The sequence below is a fragment of the Piliocolobus tephrosceles genome, chromosome 9 (genome assembly GCF_002776525.5).
Source record: "Piliocolobus tephrosceles isolate RC106 chromosome 9, ASM277652v3, whole genome shotgun sequence".
Classification (NCBI taxonomy): Eukaryota; Metazoa; Chordata; class Mammalia; order Primates; family Cercopithecidae; genus Piliocolobus; species Piliocolobus tephrosceles.
In genome coordinates this window covers 54,341,093-54,360,343 of record NC_045442.1, presented here as the reverse complement: position 1 = coordinate 54,360,343, position 19,251 = coordinate 54,341,093, and the positions used below count along the sequence as shown (strand labels likewise).

General features: G+C 40.9%; 1 protein-coding gene across 2 annotated transcripts; it reads right to left on the bottom strand.

Annotated features, from left to right (window-relative positions):
• Positions 1 to 4,169: 4,169 nt before the first annotated feature.
• Positions 4,170 to 18,636, bottom strand: TFAM (transcription factor A, mitochondrial). 2 transcript variants are annotated; one of them, XM_023185578.2, is made up of 7 exons: positions 18,389 to 18,636; positions 17,692 to 17,810; positions 15,692 to 15,762; positions 15,133 to 15,282; positions 12,502 to 12,597; positions 8,934 to 8,990; positions 4,170 to 8,418 (listed from the first exon to the last, which is right to left on the bottom strand). In XM_023185578.2, exons 1-7 carry the CDS (start codon positions 18,487 to 18,489, stop codon positions 8,266 to 8,268), a joined length of 747 nt encoding a protein of 248 aa, XP_023041346.1. In that variant the 5' UTR covers positions 18,490 to 18,636; the 3' UTR covers positions 4,170 to 8,265. The 2 variants fall into 2 exon arrangements, with proteins under 2 accessions (XP_023041346.1, XP_023041347.1); XM_023185579.1 differs by having other exon boundaries at positions 17,692 to 17,768.
• Positions 18,637 to 19,251: the final 615 nt, after the last annotated feature.

The following is a 19,251-nucleotide window of genomic DNA, read 5'->3' as shown; positions in this document are numbered from 1 at the left end:
CACAAAGTAGTTGTTGGCCAGGCAGCAATTAAGGAGTGGAGTTTTTCGTGGAGTGGATGGCTTTCCGCTTACTCCTACTACAGAGATATTGGACAGAAGGCTAGGTCCAGAGAAGGACGGCAAAACAGAATAGGTAGCCTCGCTATCAATTAAAAAATTAATTGTCTTACCCACTACCAGGAGAGTTACCCGCGGCTCGGCGAGGGTGATGGGGGTCCCCGAGTCTCGGCACCTTCTGTTGTCATCGTCCAGATGTAGGAGCTGGAAGGAGCTCCCAGGATCCTGGGAAAGGGGGTCACGTTGAGACGCAGCACCTGTTCTCAGGGTGGGGCAATCAGACTTCCAGTGTCCTCCCTGTTGGCAAGCAGGGCAGGGGGTTGCTGGTGGACGAGGGTTAGGACATTTACTGGCCCAATATCCTGATGCCTTGCACTTATAGCAAGGCTGCGTTGGGGCTCGGGGACCTTGTGGACACCTGTTGGCATAGTGTCCTGCCTTGCTGCACTTAGAGCAGGCTCCTTTTGTAGTCTTGGAGTCTGTGGGATGTGTGCTCTCTGGTCTGGGGTTACAACTGGGCTGTAAAGCCGCTGCTAGGAGGTGCACCTTCTGTTCAAGGCGAGCCTGCCGCTGTGCCTCAGCCATCTCCTCTCTGGAGTTATAGACCTTAAAGGCTAATTTAACTAGGTCTTGTATTGGTGTCTGAGGACCATCCTCTACCTTTTGAAGATTTTGCGAATGTCAGGAGCTGATTGAGAAATTAAATAAGACGCCAAAATGGTGGCCCCTGTGGGGGAGGCCGGATCTAACTGGGTATATTGGGTTAGAACCTCAGTCAGCCTATTTAAGAACACGGCTGGATTTTCTTCTGGATTTTGAACAATTTCTTTTAATTTGTTAAAATTTACAGTTTTGTTTGAGGCTGCTTGCATACCAGCCAACAAACACTGGACCATTATGTCTCGCCTACGGCACCCAGGCTGGCCTGCTTGGTAGTTCCAGTCTGGGTCTGCCGAGGGGACTGCTTGCTCTCCTAGTGGAATGGCGGCGTCAGTTAAATGTAGTTGGTTGGCGTGCTGCCTGGCGGCCACTAGGATACACTCTTGCTCCTCAGGGTTTAGGGTGGAGGTTAGGATAACCTGAAGGTCATGCCAAGTTAAGTCATAGGCCTGACAAAGGTATCTAAATTCCTTTATGTATATGGTAGGATTAGCTGAGAAATCACCTAAACGCTTCTCAATTTTGGAAAGATCGGCCAGTGAAAAAGGGACATGTACTCTTGACTACCCGCTCCGCCCCAGCTACCTCTCGCAAAGGTGCTAACACTGTAGGAGGGTGTGGGGCAGGAGTGGGGGCATCAGCAGGGCACTTAGAGCGGGTGTGGGCAGAGACAGGAGACTCAAGACAACCAGTTGGGGGCCCTGAAGGAGGCATGGGACCGAGTGGATTACTAGTAGATAAGGAGGAGGAAGGAGGAGTCTGGACGGGGGGAGGAGGAGGAGTCTGCACAGGAAGGCAGGGGGTGGAGAGAGCAGGGAGAGAAGGAGGAGTATAGGGCAGGTTGGGACGAGAGCGTAAGGCCCAAAAGCCTTGTATATAATTAATTTCAGACCACTTGCCTAGCTGCTGGCAGAAATTGCTGAGGTCGATCACACCACAGTGGAAAGGAAAATTAACCGCTTCCTCCTAAGGTCTTGTTCGAGCTGTAAGGTTTTTATATTGGCTAGGAGGCACCCTAAGGAGGTGCTCTTTGGAAATTTGTACTGGGGGTTTCCCATTTGTTTCCTCTTTACTTACACAATGGACACAATGGAAATGGAAGTGGATCTCTGCCTGGCTTCAAAGCGTCCTTTGGAACCACCAGAGACAGACTGGAGGCTCTTGGAGCCAAAGTGGAGATTACCTTCAGGCAGACGTCTCCATCCTGAACGGGTCTCCCGAGCCACTTGCTGGCTCAAAAGTGGGCCTCGGACCTGCGCAGGATTTTTGGCCGAGGGAGGTAAAGAGGAGACAAGGGCACTTACCCCAGAGAGGCCGTGAGAGTGAGGGAAGTGGGTCTCAGGTCCTGGTCCGTCTGCAGCGTGGGAGCAGGAGGAGGTTCCTCAACCCTTAGAGGCCTGAGGAGGGGTCTCCTTCTGGGTTCGGCACCAACTGATTTGTTTTTCTAAGACCACCAGAGCGGGCACAAAAGAACCAGCGAGTAGGCAAGGCTAGGAGCAAAACTGCAAATTTATTTTTGGTCACCTAGCTTCAGGGAAGAAGGTGGGTAGGGAGAGGTCGGCCTCCGGCAAAGGAGGCCGACAGAGTCGCCCGGTGGAGCTCTCCGGCGGAGTTCCTAATGCAGTCCCGACAGGAGTGGGGGGCTGGGAAGTCCGCGCGGGACGCTCGCTGGGAGCGGCTTTTCTAGGAGTGGGAGGGCAATAGGCGGGGCACGGGCGTGTCAGGGGGGGCGTTCCATAGGTGCGACCAGGTAAATCTTGGTCTCTTCAGATTGACGTCACCTGGCACATGCCCAGTTGGTCTGCACCTTCCTGGGTGCCAGCTTCATTTTCGCGTGCACGGGAGAAGTTGGTGATGAAGAACCCGGAAGCACGCCATCTTGCCTCCGTTCGTCCAAACAATGTCTACTCACACATACCCCTATCCTGCCCCATGCATCCTGTAATTTCTCCCAACCACTTTAAGGGCCTTTTTTCTTTTTAAAGATAGGGTCCCGCCATGTTGCCCAGGCTTGACTTGAACTCCTGGGTCAAGTGATCCTCCCATCTCAGCCTCCTGAGTAGCTGGGACTACAGGAACCAGCCACCACACATACCCATCTGTTGGGGTCCGTGTGTTTCCTAAACAAAGGAATGAACACACAAGACAACACAAGACAAGACAAACATGGCGGCTGCCCTGAATGGCCCGCTCTGCTTTATTTTATACAGTTGTTTGTGGAATGTTGCCAAGTCACAAGACACATTGTTGTTTTTCTGACCTTTCCCTGACTTTCTGGATTTTCAAGATGTTTACACATAAACAAGCCCCCAGGGTCTGCTGTTAGCAGCTGGCTCCTTTGTCCTCCCTGTTCGCAGGGAAGGAACGCCCTGCTTCGTTTGCAAGAGCAGGACTTTGCAAGCACGTAGTCCTCTACACTCATCTCCACCCACCTTAGGGTTAATCTTTGTTACTAGCCCTCACTACTCAAAATTAGTGAGACCTCTCCATTTCTGCTTCACTCATCTTATGTGGTTTGCTCACACTGACACCAACAAACAGCTGTCAATCCCTATGTCCCTCCTGTCTTCCAAAAATGCCTAGAAACCGCTGCTCTATTGACTGTAGTATTTCTTGTTTTCTAGTGTTGCTATTATTTGTCTACTGTACTTGGTTTTGCATTTTAGTCACCTGAATGTCTGGAAGAAGGCGGTTTCACCATTTTCAAATCTTTTTTTCACCACTTTATTGTCATTCAGATTACTACAAATGGTAAGCAGAAGCTCTGCAAAAGTAAAAACTGAGTGGTAGGAATCATTTTGGGAAAATATTCTATTTCAGTCCAATTAATATTTGATACTAAGCTTCTATAGCATCAGATGTTACTTATGTCAACATAAAGATAAAATTCCTTTACTTTAAAAATTCTCCATTACCCCCATCTAAATATTGCCTGATAGTCACAGTATAAATTCAAGCTTGGAAAAACTACTGGCATCACTAAGTATCAACTGACACCAAAGTTCCTCTTCATCTTAGTTACACAACTACTGATGACCTGTTCTGACTGGTGACTGAGGGGAAAAAATAGAGAAATGAGTAAGATGGTTGGTAATACTTCAACACTTCTCAATGATTAATAAATTTGGACCCGTCGTCTTATCACTTAATCCTACCCAACATCTAATGCATGAAATTTCCAGTAAGAAAAAACAGAACCTCATAGATGGGCCTAATCAAATCAGCCCTTTCTAAAAATATGAAGGCTAGCAGTTGGTAACCTATATAATAAAAGGTCACTGTGTCAAAACCATGCAGTCCTTTCCCCTTTCCCCCACCGTATACCTGATTTGTGGGAAAGGGGAAATGAAATAAGATAAATTTTAAATTAATACAAGCAAAAAAGAATAGTCAGAGATTTTCTTTTGATATCACATATGTAAATCAGAAACCAATATATAAATGATGCTCAGTGATTAAAAAATGTTTAGTTTATTTAAAATTCTTGTTTAGAGTCAACTTTATTTACTGGCTCCTTAACCAGTGAAACATTCTGAAATGTATTAGAGAATGGTTGTATGTTTTATGTATTTCATATCAAATATAGTAAGTGACTTAATTAACAAAAGTTCTTTATTTGTGAATGTTGAGAGAGACTGACACTAGCTTTGTATGGTTTTACTTTGGAAAGTTTTACAAATTTAAAGTAATAAATGTATTCATTTTCTTATTCTTTGCAGAAGTTCAATTTTAAAAAGAACATTACTGTTTTAAAATTTCAAAACATACAACATAGTCTGTGCTTGTAACATTTTCAGATTTGTCTGTGATAGCTTGATGTGATGAAGAGGAGAGTGGCTGTGAGTGGAGAAAAGAGGGACAGAATATTCTTATAGTAAATGTTAGTAAAATTAAGAGAAATAATGGGTACTGTCACTCACAATATAAAAACTTCCTGCTGTTTTAGCACAACCTGGTGGTGATAAATTTTAGGTACAGAAAACATCAGAAAAATCAATAAAGTGTTCTAATTACTTTAAATCTACTTTACTGTATGCTTTTTTTTTCAATTCAGAAATCTAAATATACACATTCAGAGCAATTAGTAAAAACTAACATATGCTTTGTCCAAAAAAAAAAGACGTTTCCAAAAAAGGAGCTAGCCAAATGCAACAGCATGATTACAGAATTATAGTAAGCTGAATATGTACACAGTATTATTTAAGCAAACATCAGAAAGTAAAATAAATACATAACCCTCTCTTCCCTCATCAAATTACTTTCATAAAACCTAATATTGGTATTCCAAAGAACAAAAGTATAAAAACTACTGTATGACTATTCATGACAGTATACACCCTGCTTGATTTCATTTCTTCAGCATCTTTCCTTCTAACACTCAGCTCCTACAGCAACTACTTTGTTGGATCAAATTAAGAAAAGTGTAAAAACTAATAGCAAGCTGTGATGGTTTGCACCTATAATCCCAGCTACTCAGGAGGCTGAGATGGGAGGATCCCTTGAGCCTGGGAGTTCAAGGCTACAGTGAGCCATGATCACGTCACTGCATTCCAGCTTGGACAGAGCAAGACTGTGTCTCCAAAAAAAATAGTAAGGCTTTATGATCAAGCATGGTGGCTCACGCCTATAATCCCAGCACTTTAGGAGGCCAAGGAAGGAGAATCGCTTGATGCCAGGAGTTTGAGACCAGCCTGGGCAACATAGCAAGATCCCATCTGGACAAAAAAAATACAAAAATTAGCCAGGCACGGTGGTGTGCAACTACTGTAGTCCCAACTACTCAGAAGGATCACTTGAGCCCAGGAGGTCAAGGCTGCAGTGAGCCAAGATCACACCATGCCCTCCAGCCTGAGCAACATAGTGAGACTCTAACACACACACACAATAATAAGACTTTACATGAATGGTCATTGGTTACGATTATTCTTTATAAGAGAAAATCTGTGTATACTGTTACAGCTGAATGGTATTTGGTATATGGCATGCCAGTCTTCCACATGTACTGAAGTTTAAGAAAGGCTTGGATCCAGTATGTATTCTGGATGTCAGTGGGGAAAAAAGGCTTGGAAACCAGCTTATCCTATTATTTAAAATATTTAAAAATTACATTATTTTAGAAACAGAGAACCAAATACAATTTGATATTACCATAAAATTACCATAAAATAGTTATGCTTTTTCACTGTTTCCTCCCTCTATTAAGTTGTGTAAGTACTTGAGAAACATACTTAACACTGAACTTCCCAATATATTTGGGAAGGTATGATATGAATGTTAAGTATAAAATAATACAGGTAGTTCATGTTAAAAGAACTCAGAGGAAATTTCCCTGCAGGGTAACTACAGAGATGTTTTTCATGCTGCATTTGTCCTGAGATGTTTATGTAACTCATTCCTCTATCTCAATCATTACATACTACTCATTACAAACACTCCTGTGTGCTCTCTGAGCTCATCTGAAGAGAACAGAATTTAGTCGATGATTTGAGTTAGGATTTTCTCCATTCTCCTAAGGACTGTACATAATTAGTACCATTCTAGATGACACAGGGACTTAGGGCTGAATTTTCTCCTGAAAACCAAATTGAGAAAGCCTGTGATAGACACTAGCCCCCCTCCTTCTCTTTCCCCCTACTCCCAGACTGCTCTGGCCTCAAACCCATCCTATCTATTTCACCAATGACTGACACTGTCCTGTCTGCACCGAGAGCGAGAAGCACCCACAGGGAAAAGTTATTTTAAAATATCCAACTTTATATATTTAAAGCCTCATCTTTCCTCATAAGCTATTATTTTTCTCTTCCGTTCCTACCTTTGTCAAGCTCAGCATATAACAAGTCATCTTTTTGTGACATCAAAGTCTTCAAAGTCTTTCTGGAGATCTAGAATATACAATTTCTAAATATTTTGCATAATGTATAAAGTGCATATAAATTAAGTTATCCTACACCTGTGAATTGATGAGAATTATTCTGCTCAAACAGGTGGTGAAAACCTTTGCTTGACTCTCCTAAAAGGATAAACAAATGCTAAAGAAAGATCGCTTTCAACTACAGTGAGATTTTTGTGATATGTGCTAACTGGAAAAGGTACATTTTTACTAAGCCATAGCAAATAATTTTAAAAGAATATCATTCCACAGTATATGGATCTTTTTCATTATACTGCAATGTAATTTGAAACTAGATTATTTTCCTTGCTAACACTGAGAAGCAACAATTTGTTTAGCTTATCTAGTGATGACCTTTTTCCTCTTAAAGGTGACAATGATTCTAAAACAAGAACATCTGAAAACAGTTGAAAAAACTATCCCAACACTTCAATACATTGGAAAAGTGGTCATATCACACTATACTATAGACCATGGGTTGGTAAATTTTTTCCATAAATGGACAGATGGTAAATATCAGGCTTTGTGGGCTATAGTTTCTGTGGCAGCTACTCTGCCATCGTAACACAGAAGCAGCCATAGACAAGTAAAAGAATGATCTTGGTTGTGTTCCAATCAACTTTATTTATGAACACTAAAGATTCATGTTAATTTTCATGTATCATAAAAGTCTTTTAAACAAACATTTAAAATTATAAACACAATTCCTAGCTCACAGGTCATAAAAAGCAGGCAGCAGGCTGGATTTGACCCACAGGCCATAGCTGACTGCCTCTTAAACAGGCTTTTATACATTATGCAAAGTGTTTCAAATTCCAGAGACTTTGGAGACTTTTCGTTTTTTAGATTTCTCATTTTAAAACATAATACAAGTTTTCTTTCTGGATCAATATACTTACGTGAGAGAAAATAATTCAGAAAAAAATAAAATCCTCACTCAAAAAAAGGGAAAAGCTGTAAAACAAACGTTTCGTCTTAAAAATATATTTAGGAAATGTAAAATTAAAGATTAAAAATTTTATTCTATGCAACAAAATAATATGCATAAATCTGGCACATAATTTCTCAGTTTTTACTTTAGAAAAAAGACAGTTAAGAAAAAGGTTTATAAATTTCTCAGTCCCTTTTATACAAAGTTGCAACTGAAATGAGCAATCACTTAGGTGTACAACCATCAACTCTGAATATAATATGAATTATACCTAGGAACTGTAATTTACCAAGATGAGTTTTGCCTGCTTTTTGAAAAATGCACAATTATATCACAGAACGTTGTGGTTTCTACAATTTGTAACAATTTTGAAAAGGAAACTCCTGCCTCCATAATATAAGGAAACAAGAATACTCTTTCCATAGTCATCATCCTGTATAAAAAAAAACTTTATAGTCTGATTTACCTTTGTCAAAGGTAAAATGATTCACATTTGCATGGATTACTCTGATTCTCAGTAGTTCCTAAACACAAAACAAATTTTGCATGAACCTTTATCTGGGTTTTCCAAAGCAAGTATTACACTGGCAGAAGTCCATGAGCCGAAGAAAAAGATACTGAACATAAAAGGTTTACCAACTTTATCCTTTCTAATTTTACAATAGCTTCAGGTACTGAGACCTAACTGGTTTCCTGTGCCTATCCATTGTGAACACATCTCAATCATCTACTTGTAATACTCCTCAGCACCATATTTTTGTCGTTGCTTTATTGTGCGACGTAGAAGATCCTTTCGTCCAGCTTCAATCATCTGTTCTTCCCAACACTTCATTTCATTATGATAACGAATTTCATCCTCTTTAGCAAGCCGAATATATAACTGAGAAAAGGCATAACTGTTAATATGATTTACTTATTTTTTGAGATAAAATGATTATTTAAAATAGCAATTAATTTCTGGAAAGGTTCTGTATATACTTTAGAAATTACATTACCATTCTACATGTATAAAGGCAGACTGGAGAAGAAATATTTTCGTGAGATAAAAGTTAGATGAGGAAAATGTTAAGAGATAGACTGTGATCTCTTTGAATGAAATTGTTACAAGTTCAGATCTTGAGGTGCAGGAAGGGGGCAATAGCAGGGTATGACTGCCACAAAATACAGTGGACACTCAGGCTTATGAATGCTGTGGTTTCAAATACTAATTTTATTTGCAGACAAAAACTACCAAGAGAAAAATGCCAAACTGGTTCTGAGAATATGAAAATAATTTTAGAATACCTGTATTATTAGTAATACAAGGTTGTCTTCACATGAATCAACCCTTGCCCTAATACATTCTCTCACAGATATCCTAACTAGACACTTGAGACTAACACCCATAATACTCACTTCCTTTTCAGAATCAGACAGATTTTTCCAGTTTTCCTTTACAGTCTTCAGCTTTTCCTTTAAAACAATATATGTTTAAGTTAAGGCAGATATGGAGACTATAGTCATCTTTATTATTCATTCCAACAACAAAAACTCAGATACCAAGAATTACAGGCAAAGCCTCATCAATTCTTAACATCTTTTCTCTCTAAACAAAAACTATCAAACTGTTACAATTTCCAAAAATGAATTGAATGAAGGTATACATTTTTGATTCAGAAATATTAATATTCAGGTATTATCTATATGTTGTCATAAACTAACTTCAAAGTCTGTTTTTATTCCTTCCCTATAGCGTTAGGTTTTATCTGAAAATCTGTGCTTCAGTGTTTAGATACAGTAATAAGAACAATACAACACAAGTCCAGTAAGTCTACTTAGCTGAACTTAATTATATGACCTGGAAAAGGTTATTTTACCTCCCTTGGGCTTGGCTCTTCATTTATAAAATTAAAGGGATAGAATTTTTTTATTGTCGTTTTTTTTTGAGACAAGGTCTGTCACTCAGGCAGGAATGCAGTAGTATGATCACAGCCCACTGCAGCGTTGACCTCCTGGGCTCAAGTGATCCTCCTGTCTCAACTTCTGGAGTAGCTGGGACCACAGGTGTGCACCACCGTGCCTGGTTAATTTTTTAAAAACCTTTTTTATAAAGATAGGGTCTTACCATGTTGCCCCGGGCTGGTCTTGAACTCCTGGAATCAAGCAACCCTCCCACCTCAGCTTCCCAAATTGTTAGGATTACAGGCATGAGCCACCGTGCCCAGCCAAAGATGTTTATTTTTGCTCTCCCTAAAATCCCATTAAACAAAGAAACCTTTTAAGGCATAAACCCACATGAACAAAGACAACAGAAGAGGGCACTATCAACACAAAATTCTGGAAGCTAAAAAGCAGATGCATTAGTGGTAACTGACTTAACTGACAAAAGAAAGCTAACTGTTAAACGGGCAGCTGAAAAAACCTAAAAGCAACTGATTTACAATACAGAATTCTCAAGTATCTCAGGAATTGGCAGCACCAGATAGGTATAAAACAGGTGAAGCTAAGGTTAAACACAAGATTGGCTGAAAGACTGTTTAAAAAAGAGATTAGGGCCGGGTGCCGTGGCTCACACCTGTAATCCCAGCACTTTGGGAAGCCGACACGGGCGGATCATGAGGTCAGGAGTTCGAGACCAGCCTGGCCAATATGGTGAAACCCCATCTCTACTAAAAATACAAAAAATTAGCCAGGTGTGGTGGTACATGCCTGTAGTCCCAGCTACTAGGGAGGCTGAGGCAGGAGAATCGCTTGAACCCGGGAGGCGCAGGTTGCAGTGAGCCGAGATCATGCCACTGCACTCCAGCTTGGGCCACAGAGTGAGACTCTGACTCAAAAAAAATAAAGAGAGGTTGGGTCGGGCACAGTGGTTCACAACTGTAATCCCAGAACTTTGAGAGGCTGAGGTGGGTGGATCATCTGAGCTCAGGAATTCGAGACCAGCTTAAAGTAATACGGTGATACCCCCGTCTCTACAAAATACCCAAAAAATTAGCCAGGCTTGGTGGCACATGACTATAGACCTAGCTACTCAAGAGGTTGAGGTGGGAAAATTGCTTGAGCCCGGAAGGCAGAGGCTGCAGTGAGCTGAGATAGTGCCACTGCACTCCAGCCTGTGTAACAGGCTGCCTGTCTCAAAAAAAAAAAAAAAAAAAAAGAAGAAGAGGTTAAATTTCTACCATGGCAAATTGTAGGACATTTATCCTCTCTAGAGAATAAAATAGTGTCACTCTGTGAAAACCAGGTACAGGTACAGCTGAAGGAAATGGTACCATGTTAATAGCAGACAGATTAAGTTAAAATATATCCAGCAGTTCAGGTGGGAAAAAAAAAGGAAAGAAAGCTAAAGGAAAACAGTATGGAAAAAATAAGAAAATTACAGGACCAGCTCAGAAGATGTATATACAAGTAGCAGGAGTTCTAAAGAGGAGGAAAAAAACCACCTGATCACATTCAAAGGATGAATAATCAAAACAAGTTTTAAATTTCTCAAAAGCAGTACAAAAAGGTAGAAGAAAAAGAATGTTTACATTTTGAAGGAATATGTTTTCCAAACTAGAATTCTATGCCCAGTCTAACAAGTGAATGTGAGGATACAGACATTTTCAGACATGCAAAACTCAAAAACTTAATTTCCCATGCACCCTTACTGGGAAAGATGCTACACAAGAATCAGAGAAAACCGAAAAAGTAAACAACAGAAGCAAAAGCAGCATCACAAGGATAATGAAGGAGATCTCAAGATGTTAGCTGTATACTAGGATTAGAAGGCAACAGTCACACTGGAACAAACCCCAGTTTTCAGAGTTAAACTGAAAGAAAAATACATCCTAAATTTAGTAAAAGCTGGTGAATACTGAGGAGTTTGAGGTTGAACCATTGGTAAGTACAAAAAAAAAAAACCAAATTTAAGTGAACAAAGATATAAGCAACTTCAGGGAAAATAAGTTTCGTAAGAAAGAAAAAATAATCATAGCATATGACATAGCTCAGCTGTGAATAAGCTTACATAATCATAATCATAATACTATTAGGTTGGTGCAAAAGTAACTGCTATGTTTGCCATTACTTTTAATGGCAAAGACCACAATTACTTTTGCACCAACCTAATATAAAGACACAATACCAAGCTAACCAAAATTTTAACTATATTGGGAGGTAGGGGAATGGAAACATGAGAACCGTAAGATGACAGTTAAATGTCTAGCTTAAATGGTGGTAGGTAATGCTTAAAGCATAAGATAAACAATGATTAAAGTTGAAAAAAAAAATCAAGAAGCAACAATATAAAATGTTATGTAGGGATACGGAAACAGAATTTGTAAAGTGAACTACAGATATAATAATCCCGAAGGCAGAATGCCAAAAACTCCATCTTAGATAAACATGGGTTAAGGATCTAAACATCCATTTCTCTTACCATGTCATATGATTCAAGAAAAAAAGCAACTGCCCATTTGGAGCTTCTAAGAAGCAAACAAACAGGAAAGACTAAGCCACAGCAGGGATTGACAAGCTTTCTGTTTTCTTTGACACACTGATATGATGACATTCATAAGTATAACACATCCCTATGGGCATAACCAAAATTTTATTAAAAGATATAAATGACACAACAGGTTACAATCAATTCCCCATAGAAAATATTGCAGCTCTACTCTCATTCTTTCTAGTGACTGTAAAACAGTTAAGAACTGCTGAAACAGAAAAGCCTTCAGAAGAACTTTAACATCCCTACATATTTAAAAAAATGTTAAGTATTTAAATTTAAAAAGTTGGCAATGTATGTATGTATGTGTTGGCAACTACATACCCAAATTGATTGTATGTGGTAAGAAAAAAGATTTTTCTTAAAAGAGGGCCTTATCAGAAGAGTTTACTATCTGGATATCCACCACTTTTCTTCACTACCTGACATACGGCACTCTAGACTTTTCCTGTCTAAGTATTTTTTAAATTAAACAAAAATGTATTTCAGCTTTACCTGCGGTGAATCACCCTTAGCTTCTTGGAATCTGTCAGCTACATAAATGTTATAAGCTGAACGAGGTCTTTTTGGTTTTCCAAGCAGTGTTAACTCCTGAATTAAAAAAATTGGAGGGTCAGAAACAGTGTTAATCTCCATGAGACTTAATTTTACCTACAGAAACTTTATTCACTACCATGCGTTACAGATTATTCCTTAAAGTGAATGTTATGATTCTTATGTAGTGTGATTATTACATCTTGTGGTCAAAATTGTTTTGACAGCACCATTTTGAAAATTATATTAGATTTCACCAGTTGTTTTCCATACAAAACCATTTCCTTTACCTATTATTTTCATAGTCTCCGTGAAATATATAACTGAATATTTATGTACAAAACCTTTTTAAAAGATAAAACAATCTCAGGTGCATCCTTGCAAGACACTACCGTCCCCTTGACCAAATCACTGCATGCTTCCACCACAACCCAAGAACAATGGACTATCTGTTTAATAATCTTTCATCTCATTCCATTCCCTGAATGTCTCCACCTTTAAAGCTCCATCATTGTGTTAAATTCGTTTTACTGGTTACCAAAAGGGAAGAAACTATGGAAAAGAATACAAGTATCCCTTACTGTCAGTTTAATTTCTGAGTTCAGGGGTGATATTGCATTATCATACTTAAGTTTCTGAATTTGGATGGTAAGTAGTACCTGTAATTTATAAAATTCTGTGGCTCTTAATAGCAATTTGGCTATAATCAGTAACAAATTCAACTTTTATTCATAACTATAAGTAGGACTCCACTGATTTAGTTTCTTCTTTCCAAATCTCTCAGTCACTGTGTATTGAAACTACTATAGACCCCAAGCACTTTAAAACTCAACTATTTCCCTCTTTGTTTCTAGAGCTATCACTAGGGATTTCTCTCCTGAGGGTTTTACTTGTAACTTCCTAGTCCTCACACTTCTCACTTGATCTCTGAACTAGCTGGTACTGGGAGTCAAGAACAATTACAAAAGAAAGAGAGAATGACAAGGGAAACTTTATAAATGTCCAGTTCTCGTTTCTGGTCCTCTCTACTCAGCACAGTTGGCTGGGTGCATTAAGGAGGAAGGGAGGGCCGGGCGCGGTGGCTCAAGCCTGTAATCCCAGCACTTTGGGAGGCCGAGACGGGCGGACCACGAGGTCAGGAGATCGAGACCATACTAGCTAACATGGTGAAACCCTGTCTCTACTAAAAAATACAAAAAACAAAACTAGCCGGGCGAGGCGGCGGGCGCCTGTAGTCCCAGCTACTCGGGAGGCTGAGGCAGGAGAATGGCGTAAACCCGGGAGGCAGAGCTTGCAGTGAGCTGAGATCCGGCCACTGCACTCCAGCCTGGGCGACAGAGCGAGACTCCCGTCTCAAAAAAAAGGGAGAATGAAAGAGGGAGGATATACTTTAGTAATCATTCTTCCAAACAGCATCCTTACGTAGACACTCTATTTTTCACTCTTAGTATCTTTCTGGCTTCCTTTTACTGATTAGATCAGCCACCCTAAAGTAGCACCATGGTCTCAAAACTGGGCGGGTCAGCTTAAAACATTAGGGTCAGGGAAAGATGTTTTGGTGTCTCACATTCAAGGGTGTAATCTAGTCTTTCAAAGAAATAGTTTTTTTTGTTTTTTTTTTTTTTTTGAGACGGAGTCTCGCTCTGCCGCCCAGGCTGGAGGGCTGTGACCGGATCTCAGCTCACTGCAAAATCCGCCTCCCGGGTTCACGCCATTCTCCTGCCTCAGCCTCCCGAGTAGCTGGGACCACAGGCGACTGCCACCTCGCCCGGCTAATTTGTTGTATTTTTTAGTAGAGACGGGGTTTCACCGTGTTAGCCAGGATGGTCTCGATCTCCTGACCTCGTGATCCGCCCGTCTTGGCCTCCCAAAGTGCTGGGATTACAGGCTTGAGCCACTGCGCCCGGCCAAAGAAATAGTTTTAACTCTGATGATCATTTTGTAATAGTATAGGTACACGACTAGCAAACTGACCACCTCACAACCAATACTGGCTCTATGAAAAAAATGTAAAATTTTCAAACGATGAAATTTATGTGAATTAATACATTAAGCTGGGAACTACAAATTTTGAACCATGTGAGGTTTTTAATAATTATTTCTTTGAAGAAAAAAAAAGAATTCCATTCTAAAGGCACTTAATTGATTAGATAAAATTGGCATTTTCCTGATGTGTTAATGAATTAATGCAGTCTACTCAGCAATATTCCATATCAAACTCACCATAATCTATAGAATAATTCAAATCAATACGTTATTCTAGAGAAGACTCAGAAGCAAAGATTATTGCTACTCCTGGTTTGACTGTTTCATAACTCTGTTCCTGTAGTTTTCATTACTGTTCTACTAACTGTACACCTTAAATGTGGATACATCTGAAAGTAGCAATAAGGATTTCCAAACAGACTCAATGGCAAGTGGTCCTAGTGACTATCTCACTTTTCAGAAGAGAACTATCCCACTTCTGCCTAACTGAAGAATACCTGATGACATTCTACCATATTGTATCTGCCTATTATTAAGAGAAAACTACCTATATTCATAGTTATATAAATCTCAATTCTTTACCATAAGTATTTCAATGATACTCACTTTTCTTTTTGTCATAGCTTTCCTTTTTAAATGCCTGTCCATGATTTCTTTTTCCAAAGATGTAATCTGATTTGGAGTTAGCTGTTCTTTAAATCTGCTTATCTTTTCTTTGTATACCTGCCAGTCCGCCCTATAAGCATCTTGATATATCTATAAATAAAAAACCCAAATCAAGTCAACAAACTATTGCTGGCAAATTCAACACAGCACATGCCAGGGAAAGGCAATTGCATGACTTCAGATGGACAGATTTTATCACCAGGTGGAAATGTGCTCTAGGATGAGACGTATATGGATTAAAACATACATTTTCCTTATACATACTAATCAAGGTGAGAGTTTAGTAATCAGCCTCCATTTTCAAACTGCTGCCACTTCTTCACCTCCACCCCATACATCCATATTCTCACTATTTATGCAGATGAGAAGATATAAAGTTTCTTTGTAGATAACAGATTATTTTTTAAAAAGTCTGATCCATGTGGTCCTTTAAAGGACATGACAATTGCTCCTAACTGCAGAATAACTGGTCAGCCATGTTGAAAACTTATGTGCTTACTTTTTTCTTTGAATCAGGAAGTTCCCTCCAAAGCTTGGCAATTCTTCTAATTAGTTCTGTAGGTTTTGCATCTATGGAATGAAATAAAATGAAAAAAGATGCCACAATTTTACATCTCAGGATAATTTCTAAAGATATCCAGGAAAGCACAATCCAAAGGTTTATAACTTAATATAATGATTTAACTTTTCTGTATCCAACTAATTTAAATGTAAGTAATTTATCCAACATCATTAAAAGTCTGTTATCTAACAACTAAAGAGTATATCATATACCACCAGAAACAGTCAACAGTTTGATTACTAGGTGTTTTTTGTTTTTTGTTTTTGAGACAGGGTCCATCACCCAGGCTGTCCACCCAGGCTGGAGTGCAGTGGCACAATCTCGGCTCAATTCAACCTCCGCCTCCTGTGCTCAAGTGATTCTCCTGCCTCAGCCTCCCAAGTAGCTGGGACTACAGGTAGGCGCCATCATGTCCAACTAATTTAAGTATTTTTTGTAGAGACAGGGTTTCGCTATGTTGCCCAGGCTGGCCTCAAACTTCTGAGCTCAAGCAATCCACCTGCCTCAGTCTCCCAAAGTGCTGGGATTACAGGCATGAGCCACTGCATCAGGCTGATTACTAGTTTAAGAAGCTGGATGATCAATTGCTTCAAGTTTTTCACTTCCATATTTCAAGCAAAACACTGTTTCAAGTCTTTGAGGAGTTATTAAACTTATAAAAGCTAACGACAAAACACATTCTCGATTCATATAACATTGCCTCGTATTTCAGTAACAGAAATATCATTTGGAAACAAACTATTCGAAATTCAATCTGTTATTCTCCACTTTCTTCTTCATCTTAACCGGAATGACGGCGTGCAATTAATTGATTTTTAAAAATACCTGTTAGTACTAACTCTTACATTTAAAAGATGTGGGTACTTAAGCATGTCTCTGAAACTAACTCCTTACCTATAATGTGAGCTGCTTTTTTTTTTTCTTCTTCTTCTTATTTTTTTTTTGAGATAGGGTCTCGTTCTGTCACCCAGGCTGGAGTGCAGTGGAGCAATCATGGCTCACTGCAGCCTCAAGTTCCTGGGATCCAGTGATCCTCTCACCACAGCCTCCCAAGTAGCAGGGACTACAGGCACTGTGCCCCGACGCCCACCTCATTTTTTGTATTTTTGGTAGAAACAGGATTTCCATGTTTCCCAGGCTAGTCTCAAACTCCTGGGCTCAAGCAATCCACCCATCTTGACCTTCCAAAGTGCTGGGATTACAGGTGTGAACCACCTCACCCAGCCTAATGTGAGCATTTTTTATTATAGTTCGTTAGATTTTCACAACTGCCCTGTGATGCTTTAGAAATCATAAGAAAAAAAATAGCTATTATCTTTACACTATAACCTAAGAGCCCTACAGGCTTTCTAGGGCGTCAACAAACATCCTACCTGGAAATGTTTTTTTTCAGGCACCCAAGACAAGAAAGGATTTATCCTTTACAACCCACCATCCCCTTGGCAAGGTTGAGGTCTGAATCAAAGAACCAGAGTGGCTCTGAACTCCTATGATGGAAAGGTTTATGTTTTCTTATCTTGAAAGCTCCTGAAAGTAGCAGTAATTTGCATAGAACTTCACAGTTTATGGATGCTTAACAGAAGCTGCAACTTTATTAACAATTCCCTGAGGCAGAAAAAGGAGGAGCTAAGCAAGAGAAAATAATTCATCAGTGGTCCTCTAGACCAAAGGCAACCAGGCCCCAAATTCAGCTTTTTTATCCTCTTCCTAGGTTGCTTTCTACACTACACGTTATTTTTAAAACACCATTTATTAGTTCTCACTTATGTTGAAAGTATCTTCATTTAGTATAAAATAGAAATTCCTATTTTACAGACATCAAATGATTGTTCCTGCAGTCACTGAATGCTTTAGTACTGCAATTCAACATTGCTATTTAACTGCTTAATGGCATTTTTATTACACGAGAAAAGGGTACATGCCCCCAAACTCCTTACCTGGGTTCTCAGCTCTAAATATGGGTAGTTGTTCTTTCGAAAATCGAAGGTAAGAACTTACAGGTTTCTTTGGACAACTTGCCAAGACAGATGAAAAACACTTCGGTAAATACACAAAACTACATATGAATAAAAAGAAAATAACCAGTATCAGATGTTTAACTGTCAATATTCATATGTATATTATGAACATAGATCCCAAATAAGAGATGTCATCAAGATACTCCTATGTCTCCAACGCCTTCAACAAGAATGCTAGAGACTTATTAAAACCCTGTCCTAAACGGAGGGGAGTGACTGCAGGACGGAAGTCTCAAAGCCCTTACCTCCTAGGAAGGGCAGGGAGTGGAGGAAAACGTCTATACTCCAGCTCCTGGACCCCGCCTCTTCAATGCCTAGATGGTGGCAGGAGACTCCGAACGAATTCGCAGAGGCGGCGGAACGGATCCAAAGCTACACAGTGAGGAGGGGTGGGAGGAGCGAGTGGAGGGCAGCAAGAAGCAAGGTACGGGGTATTAAGGAAGTAAAGGCCTGATCTCAAAGCCACCGTCCCCTTGGCAAGGTCGAGGTCTGAATCAAAGAACCAGGGTGGCTCTGAACTCCTAGGAGGGGCAGACAGTGAAGGATGGGGTCTACATTCCAGCCCCGGGACCTCCTGGGCCCTGCCGCCCCCTAGGGCACAGGCGAGTGGGCCTACCTGAAGGGGGAGCGCAGTCGACTCCCACAGCCTGTGCACAGCTCCGCTCCGGACCTTCCCAGCGCACTCAGCACGCCCCACAAGCTCCGGAGGAACGCCATCGCTCCAGCGGATGAGGCAGTAACCCGGCCCCAATCTCGGAGAACCTCCTGACACTACAGAACAACCCCAGCAATCACAACTAGAACCCGCGTGCTACCCTCCGAGGTTTGTTATCATGCCCGCCACTAGTGAGGCACTATGGGAAATCTGTTAACATCCGGTCGGTAGATGGGGGCGGGGCGGGGCAGGCCGGAATTGGCGCAGGCGCGGGAGAGGGTCCCCCGGTGGGCGGCACTGCGTGGGAGGAAGAGGCGCCGCGGAGATGAAGGGAAACCGCAACCCGCTAGCCAGCGGAGGGCTCTGGCCTCGAGGGGGCGCTGCTGAGCCGCCTCTGGCCCCGACGGCCCGGAGCAGTGGGTTCCTCTGCCGGGCCAGGAAGGTGATGGAGGGACCCTGTTGGACGCACCCCGACCCGGCGTTGGCCGGTGTCAGCCCGTGACGGCCACAAAGGCTGTACGTAACAGACAGTCCTGCATCCAGGACCCCGAAGTCCGATCGGCAGGTGCTGCGCGCCAAGCGCAGCGTCTCAGTTCAAGCCAGGCCTGGGAGCTCGGAGTTCAGAAATAGTACCGGGAGAGGAGGGGATTCGCACACTTAAAAATGCAGATTCCAAGCCCTTACGGCAGAGCTTAATTCCGTGTGTCTGTGTGGGGCCCAGTAATCTGCATTTTAGCGAGTTCCCCAGAATTTGACAAGTTCTAATGTCTGTGGTCTTGGGACCACATTTAAAGCAATATAGCTTTAGACTGTTTATTCTGCCA

What these genes read in the sequence shown, in the direction of transcription:
- TFAM (XM_023185578.2), bottom strand. Translation starts at nt 18,489, where the DNA reads ATGGCGTTCCTCCGGAGCTTGTGGGGCGTGCTGAGTGCGCTGGGAAGG. An exon ending in AAGCTATGACAAAAAGAAAA is followed by an intron (nt 12,598 to 15,132) that starts GTGAGTATCATT and finishes TTTTTAATTCAG; the next exon opens with GAGTTAACACTGCTTGGAAA. An exon ending in TGTCTGATTCTGAAAAGGAA is followed by an intron (nt 8,419 to 8,933) that starts GTGAGTATTATG and finishes GCCTTTTCTCAG; the next exon opens with TTATATATTCGGCTTGCTAA.